At 40.3% G+C, this 13,116-nt stretch overlaps 1 protein-coding gene across 2 annotated transcripts in view; it reads left to right on the forward strand.

The window, feature by feature from the left end:
• The window catches only part of NRP1 (neuropilin 1), a 113,931-nt gene that overhangs the window by 58,238 nt on the left and 42,577 nt on the right, over positions 1-13,116 (forward strand). For both annotated transcript variants that reach the window (XM_063148625.1, XM_063148635.1), the window contains exons 5-6: positions 637-792; positions 3,566-3,732. In XM_063148625.1, coding sequence (XP_063004695.1) covers positions 637-792; positions 3,566-3,732 — 323 coding nt within the window. The remainder of the gene's footprint in view (positions 1-636; positions 793-3,565; positions 3,733-13,116) is intronic.

The raw sequence follows: 13,116 nt of genomic DNA on the forward strand, positions 1-13,116 counted from the left end.
TCTTGCTCTTTTGAGAGGATTAAGATTTCACTCTCTAATTCTTTTACAATATTCCTTAATATTGGCCATATGGGCAAAAGAGCTATGGGGTTTTGAAAGCCTAAATCAAGGGGGTTGAAGAGTCATTGGTCATAGCCTCAATATGAGTCAAAAATTTTTTTCAAAGTTTGAGATTAAATTAACAGATCATCAGCTGTATAGAGCATAAAACCTGGAAGGCACTGTTTGAACTCCTCACAGCATCTTGTGTACTAGGTTGGCAAATCAGGCCATTCAGTTGCTCTTGTCATAAATTGGTGCTTCAATCACACTTAGGAAAATACTTATGGTGCTTTGTATGAGTAATTTTGCGCATCACTGCCCTCTCTGCACACTTTGAAGGACACTTTTCTAAATCTGGGTCTGTACATTTCCAGAGGTTCATGGAGTGCTATCCGGAGCACTTTAGAAGTACGATTGCCAGGGTAGGATAAACAATTTATTGTTCATCGCTGAATTATTGATGGCATTGTTATTTTGAGCTGCTACAGAGGCTGACCATTTCCTGCTGAGGGCCTGTCTTTGGGAGGATATTGTAGTGGCACCTATTGTCAGAGCAGCCCTGGCAGTTTACTATTATATCCTGTTTCTTTGCAGTTGGCCCACACATTGGGCGTTATTGTGGGCAGAACAACCCAGGACGTGTCCGCTCTTCCACGGGGATCCTTTCAATGGTGTTCTACACTGACAGTGCAATAGCAAAGGAGGGCTTCTCAGCAAACTACAGTGTGTCACAGAGCAGTGTCTCAGAAGGTCAGTATTTATCTACCCCGCAGAGCTTCTTGGAAAATGCTCTCTGTTATGTTTTCTTGCACACCAGGTGTTGTCTGAAGCTTTAAAGAAACCTTAAATAAATAAGAGGGTAGAGAATGATTGGTTCTGTTTTCCTTTTTCTCTTTTTTCTCTTTTTTCTCTTTTTTCTCTTTTTTCTCTTTTTTCTCTTTTTTCTTTTTTTTTTTTTAAGAACAGCTGCCCTTTGAAAAGAAGTGCAAGGAGCAGAATTCTCCTTACAGTTTTATTCCACTGTATTGCCAGGAAGTTGGGATAATTATTGTGAAAAACTGTGCTGACCAAGGAAAGGCAGGAATGCAGAGCAATTGAACACTTGCATTAAAACAATGAAACATGAACAATGAATGCACTATCCAAAGCCTCCTTTTATTACATGGAATAAGCTTTGATGATCGATTTCTTGAATAAAAAGGACCCATTTAATATATGTGCTCTTGTTAAACCATTTCATAAGCTAGCTAAGCTTTGTTCTCTGTCTCATATTTTTTTCTCAGTTGACTCCTTTTCATGCTTACCCTTTGGACAGAGAATGAAATGAAGTGAGGGAAACAGGAAAATAACACGCTGTGTTACACCATGTCCTTGCAGATTTCATTGCTTTCCTCAATGATAAAACAAACACTTTATATCAAAGTCCCTCTCCTTTCTGTGTCTTTACTGAGTGTTGAGCAGATTCATACCGATTTGATGTACTTGTTTAGTGAAAAAAGGGACAAAAGAAAAATTAGTAAACTGAAAATTTAACTGTAACTCCCTATCTCTCCTCCACTCTGTGCCTTTTTAAGAGCTTTCTTACACACACGTAGGCAGGAAGAAGGAATGGGGGACTCACAGCCTCTGTGCATGGGAAGCATTGCACCTTCAGCTAGTTTGTTTTCTCCCTATGTAGGTGCTGCTCCCATCCCTTCATAACTAGCACAAACAGCCTGTGTCCCCCATGGCCCCCTCCTGCACAGCCACCCTCCCCAGGCTGTAGATGCACCATCACTCTGAAGTCAGAATTAATGATATCTGCTATGCTGAGATGCCTTCAGCTCCTAAACACAGGACGGCAGAACAGAAGTTGGTGTGTATGAAAACCCTTTTGGATGACAAGACGAAGCATTTTACATGCAGCAGACTTAGACAGAGAAACAAATTCTCTCATTTAATTTCAGCCACCCTTACTCTTTGTGTTGTCTGGTCACCTCCAGAGGACAGCCCAACCTAATTATCCCAGATGTGTGAGGTGTCCCCAGGACTTACTTGTCCCTCTCAGTAGACTGCAGGGCAAGCCAAAGTGTCTGGATCAAACTAGACACTTTTTAGGTATTTTGATAGTAGTCCTCCCCTATCATGTTTTGCATTCTCTGTATTGCCTCATGGCTTCCCTGTAGGTTTCAGGCAGAAGTTTCTTGCCTTTGAGTCTTACCCTGCTGCAGTTCAGCTTCAGTACTTCACCGTGTACCTAATAGATTGAAGCAGCACAGAACTGGAGGAGAGGATCCTATTCCACAGGAAATGCTGCTGATATGATTGAGTTATGGGAAGCCCCAACTACTGCTCCTATAAAATAACCTAGTAACATTTCTGAATGTAAATTTCTGGATCTCTGATAAAAGATTTAAGCTTTTTTTTTTTTTCCCACAATACTTTAATTTTCATTGAAAACACTAAACTTCATCTATTTAAAGCTCAGTTTTCCAACTCGTGGTTGTTGAAATTTTCAGCTCAGCACCCACCCCTACTAGAGAAACATCAGCTCCAGAGAAGGTGCAATAAAAAGGAGCATATATCCAACATATATCCAACTCCATTTCACAGAGTTACGTCAGCTTAATTTCTAATAAAGGAATTAATTCTATTTCATAGTGTGAAGTCCTTGAACAGAAGCATGGGCACATGGGGTTTTTTTCTCTTGCCCTTGTACTGGGGTGCCCTTGTACTGACATGAAGGTCCAGGAGCACCTGGGTGTGAGGATCTGTCAGAAGCTAGTGGCTTCTCTTGCCTTGGTACAGGTTGGAGCCTTTATTTTTAAAGACTGAGAGAAGAATTTAATCACTCTGCCCTACCAACCTTTGAACTCACCATAGTGATTAGGAAGTCAATTGATTTTAAATTAGCTAGGTAATTTTTGTGTAAACAAAAAGAGATTGAATGGAGATGATCAACTCATTTGCAATGCACCACATTACAGAAGAGCTGGTAATTTCCTTAGGTCAATAATTTTGTGGCCTGAATTCAAATTTTGTTGATCAAGTTCATTCCAATGTCCAGAATCCAAAGAGAACAGTTAAAATTTGAACAATATTTTTTAAGCATTTTATATTTTTTGTACTGAAGTAAATAGTTTTAAAATCAAATTATTTCATAAAGTAGTCTAATTTGTCTTTTCTGGGTTTTTGCATAATTTTGAGGTGAACAGAGATTGTTCTGTATTATGAATCCACAGGAGTGTCTGTGCTATCCTAAGATAGACACTTCTATTGTCCTATACTGAAATGGCCACAATACTGGGCTAAAATATTTGTATAGCATTATTATTGCAGGAATTGCCATGGCAACTCAAATGGCAGTATTAAGAATGACACCATAAGCCCAACACTGCCTCACTTAAAGTTGCTAACGTATTCAAAGTCACATAACAATAAATTCTTTAGATATTCATATTCAAAGCAGGTAAAATGTTCTTATTATTCAAAGTCTAAATCCAAAAGCTGACCAAAATAATGATGGTGATTTATTTTTCTCCAGATTTCCAGTGCATGGAACCACTAGGCATGGAGTCAGGAGAGATCCACTCTGATCAAATCACTGTCTCCTCCCAGTACAGCGCTATCTGGTCTTCAGAAAGGTCTCGGCTAAATTACCCTGAGAATGGATGGACCCCCGGGGAAGACTCTATCAGAGAATGGATACAGGTAAAAAGATAACATTTTAAAGATGTTATTAATAATACTCTGTGGAGTTTATTGGATGTGGAGAATGCAAAAGAAAGAAAAAAATAATAACACGGGGAAGTACTTCTACATAATTTAAGAATTGTTGCAAGGGAATAGCTCATATTCCCCATTAGACAGACTAAAAAAAGACTTACTCCCAAAGGCATAGAAAAAGAAAAGGTCAGGGAGATTAATTCTTCTGCTTCCCACATCTATTGTTTTTGCAGTCTTCTGGGCACAAATAACAGAGATTTTGGTTTAGTGGAAAAGTCAATATTAGTTTAACACGCACTTAAAGTGGAATGTCCCAGTAAACTGAGCATGTGCTATGTCTCTAGCTGATTACAGTTAAGCATTAATACAATGTGGTGTTTTCATGCACTCAGATTTCACCTCAGAAGACCTATGTCCCTTCTAGAATGTGTTACTCACGGAATGAGCTCAATGGTCTCTGTCTGGTGGCTATTCTTCCACATCCTTAAACACAACATTCATTACCAAGATGTGCTGCCCTGGCTTTGCTCTGCTAGCACAGAAAAATCCTGCAAACATTTGTTACCATGAAGGAAGAGGCTCCTTGAGTTCAGTCAGTCTCTTTGGACTTGTTTGTTACATTTTATCATGTCCATAGCTGAATGGTATATAACTACTGAACAGGTTCAGATTATTCATATCAATTACTATGTGCAAAAAAGCTATACTGGCAGGGAAGTGTTAATATCATTATATGGAAAAACATTGATTTTCCTCAATTTTGAGTTGACTTACACTACTTACCTGAAACCCAGAATCTATTTCTGCTGGCAAAAGCTAAGAGAAATGCTTAAGCATATTATATTACTAATACTGAAAACTTGTTCATAGATTTGAGACATTCCTCCTACTTCTGTTATTTTCTATAGGAAATTACTAACTGACATATGAAAACAATGCCTTATTAGCCTTTCATACAAGTGTTCACACTGACGTTTCCTGTGAGGTTTGATGTCTGCAAGAAAGCTCAAAAACATGTTGAGTAGTAGTTAGTAAAGGGAAGAAAGAGGGGGAAATCTTTCATTTCTGATCCCTGGCACACCACGGGACTCTCAGGTGTCCTGCTTGGGGGCCCCTGTGCATCCTGAGCTCTTGGCAGCCGAGTACAATGGACCTAATCAGACTTCAGAGAGGCAAAAAGAAATAAAATCTGTTGATCCTTTTTCATTATTTAGGAATAAACACTAAAATCTCCTCAACCTTATCTAAGTGCAAGGCTTGTTATTAATCATTGCCACTTGCAATCCATGGAATGCACATGGAAAAAGGGTGGAATGCATCAGAATCAAATTCCATATGTTTCATCTGGTCGCAGGGCCGCCACTTTTCCTTTGTTTCCTTCTTTTCTGCTGTCACTTGCACATTTATGACCAGATAATCAAAACAAGAGAGTTAGTCAAATCTCATTCATGTGTTCTGTGCGCTTATTAACTTTATTAAGTTATGATAACTGCGTACCTCTATATTGCCTATATATATATATCTTAATCCTTTCACTTAGAACTAGATCTTTCTGAGAAAAAGTTTCAAAGGACTTCTTTTGACCATAAACTTCATTAATAACAGACACATAACAGAATTCAAACTAATCCAGGTTTTATGCTTAAAACAGCTCAGGGTACCTCGGGCCTCCTGCACGTGAATTTCTCAGCCACCTTTTCCTCCTGCCATAAACCAGGGTGCTCAGGGGCTGAAAAAAACAATGAGCATAATTTTTAGCAGCTTTTTGCTGCCTTCAGCTACCACATCTGCCCAGAAGCTGGTGGTTATTTACATGCTGTGCTGCTCATGCCACAGCTCTCACCTTCTTCACCCAGCTCCTGGTCTGGAAAGAGCAGCAGGAACCATTTCCCTGAGCAGTGCCTTGGATTAGTTCACTGCCTGGGGCCCAGGTGGAGGGACCGGCATCCCCAAGGCAGATTTCATCACAGAGCAATTAGGCTGTTGCTGTGTCCTGTTGGCAGAATGAGCCTGGAATTCTTGCCTGAAGATTCACTGTGTTGAGTAGAGATGCTTTATACATGCTGCAGAACACAACCTGTGCAGCAGAAGGAACTGAGCTAGTTCAGACATTCAGTATATCATCCCCTTTCACAAGGTGCAACAACTTAACTCATCTTTGGATCTGATAATTCTTATTTGGCTCTCATTATGCTTATTTTATTGTGGTTTAGTTCTACATGACATTGATAATTCAAACTTTCAACTGTCTTCTAAATGCTTTCCTGTTAATTGACCATCTTGTGATGAGTGCTAAGGGCTTTGGACCCCCAGAAACCTCAATAAGGGTGTCCTTGTGCATATGAACCTCCATCTTCTACAAAGTCTTGATGCCACTGGCAGTAAGTGCGTGTTGTGAATTTGTGTCTGGATAAAATATTGAAGTCCCATGTTTCCTCTGTACAAATATCCCTGGGAACAGATGTTCATCTCCATAAGAGCTTACAGACAAACAACCAAGGACATGTAACTGATAAAGTACTCTGAAATTATCCGTAGAAAAAAAAATTGTAATATTTTATAAGAAGCAGGAAGGCACTTGTATGTGAAGGACTGAGGTCACTTTGTTCTGCTTTGTTGTGCATGCTATTGTAAACTAGTCATTTATGTGAAGTATTTGCTTTTGTGCAGTGCAGCATAAATGGATTTTTGCTGCACAGTGCAGAACTCTAGAAGATATTCAACAGCAAAAAAACAAAGCTGAAGGATACAGCAATGCTGAACTTAGAACTTTCAAAGTGAAAATTTCTGCCTATATGCCCTTGTCTGAGAGACAGAAGTTTTGTGTGTATCAGTTAACCATTAATTTTTTCATAATTGCAGGTTTCCATACCTACACAAACACTGCAGCTGGTTAAATAGAGATATCTGTCTTTGAGCTGCTAATGTGCATATGCAACTAGGGCATCTATATGAGCTATGTACAGCCACACATGGGCAGAACAGCTTGAAAATTCAGCTCCGAATATTAATTTCCTCAGTGTGTAGGGGTTTCTTTGTATAGGGGAAATATTATAGTTCTCCTTTCTCTTACCTTTGCCTCTCCCTTCAAGGTTAATGTTTTTGTTAAGACAAAAGAAACAGAAAACGTCTTTGAGTATCAACCAAAGGAGATTGGCATCTCTAGAGGACATCTAGAGGGCATGAGATATTATTGTCTCCTATGAGCTGTTGAAGTCTTTTGGAGCATTTTGATGAAAATAATTAGGAAAATAGTGTTGGCTCGTTATTAGTAATGGATTTGCATGAGTTCCATCTGTGGACCTGAATCCTATTCATTTGTGGAAAAGCTAGATTGCTCCTTTGTGGCTGACAGGTATGAACTCCTGAGTCCATCTGAGTTCCACCTGCTTACAGGGTTCTGTTAAGTGAAAGTTGCCTTTCCCTTCCTTAGTTATTTGAAAATCAGTTTCAAAGCTTAGATTCAAAATAACCATAGTACAGTCACGCTGCAAGTCTGCCCAGCACTTTCTCCATTTTATTTTTACCCTCAGACACACTTTGAAAATTGCTCAACTAACACGAGCTTTGGAGTGATTCCTTAATCAGAAACAGAGTCACTCCAGATTGAATTTCTTCTTTAAAAACACATTAATAAGTCTGTGAATTTTCCAATATGAGCGGGATAAAGATATGCATGAGGGAACAAGGGCTGCCAAAAATATGTGTGAAGGTAGTTTATTGTTATATGGGATGTTATTAGCATCACAACCTTAAGCTCAGCCTACTTGTTTATTGCACTTATGTTTCACACACTTGACTGCCCTTCATTTTGAAATGGCATAATTTAAAATAAAAAATAAAACCAGACCTTTAATTTAATCAAGAGCAGGGAACTGCCATTGCAATGTAAGTCATTGTCCCTCATTAACGTATCCTTTCACAGGAAAAATAGTATAGTGTTTCTATTTCTGTAATCTGAACAACAAACATGTTAATAGGTATCAATTACCAGCCAGTTTCAGTACTTAGAACCAATAAGAAGGCCTATGCAAGGGTTTCACATCTGGTTTTAGTGAAATTGTTCCTGTCTGTGGTATTTAAAATTTAAAGAACTCCTGTTATTGTGCAATTGGGAATCCTAGGGGAGTACAATGTTAATGAAATCCATAATGCACAAGGATTTTATGATTGCATTTTCAAGGCATTCCTTCAAAAGGGACAAGTGATGCCTGCCATGGCAGCAGTAACTGTGTTTTTACAGAGTAGATTTAATGTTCACGTTTAAGAAAGCAGTTACATTTACACTTATCTGAAAAAATAACATGCAAAATCTTTATACTTAGGGGTCTTTTTGCATCTTATTTTTCCTTTGAGGAGGAGCCACGGGCCATTGTGCCCGGCAGGACCTTGTGGCTCAGGGATGCCCCATGGGCTGTGGCCAGCAGCCCCAGGGCAGGAGCAGGGGGAGCTCCAGCGGAGCCCCCACAGGGACACTTGAGACCCACGTGTGTGGCTTTGAGGGGAGACTGATTGCCTATTACCAGGGTCACTGGGAACCCGGGCTGCCATCAATCCTCATCACGGGCCAGGTTTTCAAACCCACAAGGAGCAACACCTTCTGGGTGCTTTTACTGCAGGATCTGTATGTTTTCTATCAAAACGTTTCTTCTAATGCATATAACACAGATCTTTGTGCTCCCACCAAGCTGGATGGCAGTTTCTGGGTGGCACCATTTTTCTCTCATCCTGTAACAGTGAGTGAGACCTCCAGCTTGCCCAGAGACCAAAATGTGTTTGTTAATAACACGAGATGTTCAGTTCACTTTATGTCTGGGGTAGGAGAAAACCATAAATGCAGCTTTAAGAATCCTGGTATCAGATCAAAACTTTCAGCCATAAACCAACAAGCATTAGTATGGTAAAAACACTCTCTGCCAGTTCAGATTTGTTTGAAACCATTAACAGGGGGTTAACATAAGTAGACAGTATGCTCTGGATTGAGCATTATCTGTCATTCTGCAGCTGTCATAGGGCTTTACACTAAGATGAACTCCTTATTGTGTGTTCTGGCTAATATGACACAAATCCAGCCAAACCAGCCCAAACTTATACTGCTGGGTTTTTCAGCAGGACACAGACCTGATACCACGTGTGAACCTCCAGACTCAGGGGGTGGCACAGGGAGCACCAGGCTCCCTCTGGCCTCTGCCTGCCAGTCCCTATCTCAGTGCCCACCCAGCCCTTTGGCACCTACAACCCCTGCAGTAATTTGAGACCTCTAGACCAGTCAGCCCGAACAGTGTCAGCTGATCTGGTGCAAAATTCTCCCTCTGCATCTTTCAGCATTCTGGAGTCTGGAGAAAGGCCAGAGAGGTAACAATAGGTCTCCTCAAAAACAGCCTGGGAGATCCCCCTTTCCTTCACTGATTGAAATATCAGTTGTTTATTTAACACTAACTCTGCTGTGCAAGGAAAATATACTCCCATTGATTTAAAGCATTTCTCTGTATACACTACTTCACCAGAATTGAGAGGGAGCTCTGAAATGGAATTTGCCTTCCACATTTGTCTTCATTCCTTCAGTTTTTAACCTACATTCTTCATTATTTGGTCCTTTGTAAGTGTAACCCAGGAGCATACATCACTGATGTGAACTGGTATATAGATTAATACTGATTTATTTCCATATCACTTCTGAAAATAATTGCAGTTCATCATTTGGTGTCTTGACCTTTCATCTGTGTCATAGCTGATTTCCTTATCAGGTATTCACTTAAAACATAGTCAGTATTTATATTTGCTGCTGCACAGCACATTCATTTCATTAACAGGTTTATTCTTACATCAGGCAGATGTTTAGGCTGACTTTTCCCAGCAAGCTTATTGAAGTACTTCACATAAAAAGCCATGGATGTGCTAGTCAACAGTGCTTGTTATTTTTATTATTATTTCTGGTTCTTTTGGAGTTTGGTGCAGAAGTGAAGTGCAGCATATTACTGTATAGAATAGCATGAAAACTGGGAAATCTCAGCCTCCCAGTTTTCCTGGCCTTTGAAGGACAACCTAAGAGCTGGAGTTCAAGGCTTTGTGGTGGGGCTTGCCCATCATTAGGGAGCACACTGACATTAAAGCACAAAAACTGTCAGTCCTTTGTCTTCTCTGCCACTTTATAAGTCATGAATTTAGTTCATGTCATTTTACAGTTCACAACTGCACTCCAGAAATCACAAAAAGCAGAGTTAGCTTTGTGTAGAAAAGTGTTACAGTTATCTTAGCGGTCTTAACATGCTTTGCACATGGGCAAAGAATGACAAAAGAATATTCCTTTCTGGAAATCACAGGCAGCACAGACTGTGACACAGCACAGAACCAGGGTTAATTGACCCAGCAGGATACATTCATACCTTTATTTACTGTGACATGGGAATAAATGGTAGAGTTTCACAAAGGCAAGTACTGAAATTAAACTAGAGGGAGAGGGAGAAATAAAAGAGCCCTACAAAGTATGAAGGTTTTTTGATTATTCAAAGTGCTTTAAGAGCTATTTTAGTACCAAAAAGTTCCCAGCCATAGATTTATCACTCTGGGGAGGCTGGAGAGATGCTCAGAGAACTGTGCAAAACCATTGGCAGCCTTATTGCTCTGGTAGTGCAGGTGCAAAATGCAGTTTAGAAGAAAATCCTCTCTACCTCCCTCTGAAATGTTTCAACATCAGGCCTAATACAGAGGGGAGTCCTGTGTGGCTTCAAGCAATCCTGAGTGCAGCATATGGAGGAGCAGCAGAAGCAGAGACCCTCCGAGCCCCCACCGCCAGCCTAATCATTATAATAGTTTCATTTTTTTCAGGGGATCCACTGTGCAGAGATCTGAGTAGTTTGTATGTGGCTCTGTAATTACCTATGCATCCACTTCCCAGTCCAGCCCTACATCCCCTCAATGGCTGTGAGACAGATGGCCCTTTAGAGCTGAGATAGCGAATTCAAAATGTGTCCACCAAAAGCACTGATTCAGCAACTACTGAAATAATTTTGTACATTTATCCCACTTTCACTAGTTGGTTCCAGGAGGGAAAGAAATTAAAATATTTAAATCTAAACTAAAACTAGTTTTAAACTAACCACCACTGGCTTGTTTAGTTTCTTTTTTTTTTTTTTCATCACATCTTGTTCTTTATTTCACATAAATTAAATCCACTTACTCTGTACAAAGTGGTTCTTCTCTCTCTCTTTTGTTTTTGTTTTTATTTTTCCCATTCACCAGGTTCAGATGTTTGGCTTGACTCAAAATATTTGTTCTGTTTTTCTGGGTTTTAAGTTGCCATCACGCCAAGAAATCAGTTGTTTGTGCCATTCTGCTGGGTAGGGGAGCTCTCTGCTCTCTCCCAGATGGTTTGCAGACCCTGTGGGGGCTGAGGCAGCTTTGCCTACCCAGTACCAAACAACACATCTTAAACAACACCAACAGCCAGGACCTTGTGCAGATGTGAAGGAAGGCATCTCAGAGGGAGATTTTTCTGAGTCTGGCAGAAATAAATTAATCTACGAGACTAGGCAGGTGTCAGACTAGGGTGAGGTAAAGCTCAGGGCTGGAAGTTAAGTGACTGAGGGCAGTGGCTGGAAACAGAGCCTTGGCTGGGAGCACACAGCTGAGGTGTGTTCTAATAAGCAGAGTTATTACTGAGCTAAAGGTCTCTGCTCTCGTGGGGCCGAGCCTGGGCTGGAGATGAGAGGTGATGCTGAGTGCTTTGCAGAGAAGATTATGCATTTTTATTCACTCTTTCCACACCTGCACAGTAGTATGAAGCTGTAGAGTTGATGAGTCCTGTGGGCCCTTCCCCATCCCAGCATCCAGGCTCCAGATTTTCTGTGGCTGAGCTATTATTTACCTCTCCTGCCCTTGTGTCATCCTGCTTTTCTGTCCCAGTTCAATTCTGTTCTGCCCATTAGGTGACATTTTCACAGCGGTAGCAAAATAGGTAGAGTGAAAGGATAAATGAGATTTCTTCCAAGTGGTAAATACCTGCCCTTCAGAAAGCAATTTGTCTTCTTGCCCCCGCAGAAAAAAAGAAAAAAAAAAGTATCTTTCAAAAAGGAAACAATTTCATTTTGTCTTTGTCTCTCATGTTTTCACTTAAGGTTTCAAAAAAAAAAATCTTTTAAAAGGCATCAGGATAACCTCCAAAGCTAACTGGCAAACAAAAGCTGCTAGCAGAGAAAATACAGTTTACCAAACATTGAGCTGAGATCCAGTTCCTCTGTTTTCAGGCACAACTGGCTTCTCACCAGGGAAGAACTGTTTACACATAACTTCACCAACCAGCTGTACCTGTGGAGTCTGGTCTTTCTCTTCATTGCAGTGTGTTGAACACTTCAGGCTAAACTCATTTCTGGTGTTGATCCTCTTAAAGATGATGAAAGGATCAATCTGTCCCATCACATCTCAGACCAGGATATATTTTAACTGGTTGTATTTAGGTTACAGATTATTGCACTAAAGACTAAAGTGTCTTTCAGCTGTAACAGGAGCAGGTTCTTCTCCAATACAAATGCTATTAACTTTAGGTGATGGACTGAAGGGTTAACATAGCACAGAATAATTTTTAAATGTCCTTACCAGGCCTTAAATATTAGCTGTCCATAGGAGGGTTCCCCCCTTTCATGATATGCTTAACTAAGAAAATACATCCTGTGTTTATTTTTAAAAGCCGCAGCACTTTAAAATCAATAGGTTTTCTCTTTACATAACTGCAGATAGAGTAACTTTCAGATAGGTAGAGTGGGGATACAAAAACCAGGCACCATTATCTGGCCAAAGAAACCCTGTAAATAAAATCTTCCTGCCTAAATTTTGGGCATGCTTTGCTGAGGGAAGGACAGCCAGTCTCCCAGGACTGCTTTAGCACTTGGGGGAAGTTGTCTTGGTAGTCAGTGACCTGTGCATCCCCTCTGCTGTCCCACTTCCTCCTCTGGCACAGGACAAGAGCTCCACTCTCAGCAGTGAGATTTCCAAGTCACAGCCTCAGAAGTATTTAATATACATGTGTTCATTTCCTCAGAGCTGTGAGGAACATACCAGAAAAAGTGAAATAATCTTTGCATGTGCAGTCTGTCTCTCCTTTTTCACCAAACATTTACAGCACACTCACCTCACTGTCTAACTGTAGCTACCTGACATTTTTCTAGAAGGTAGCAGAAACTCATATTGTAAAAAAGCAGTGACTTGCTTGGTGACCCAGCAGTAAATTAAAATCATCATATACAATGTGTATGAAATAGAAAATCGAATTTTGATGCAACAAAACTGACAGTTCCATTTAACAGAGAATAAATGAATGCAGACTCCTGTGGATGAATGACTGATTTAAAGAGGCTGTGCCGATTTTCCAAG

The sequence above is a fragment of the Melospiza melodia genome, chromosome 1, assembly GCF_035770615.1.
Source record: "Melospiza melodia melodia isolate bMelMel2 chromosome 1, bMelMel2.pri, whole genome shotgun sequence".
NCBI lineage: Eukaryota > Metazoa > Chordata > Aves > Passeriformes > Passerellidae > Melospiza > Melospiza melodia.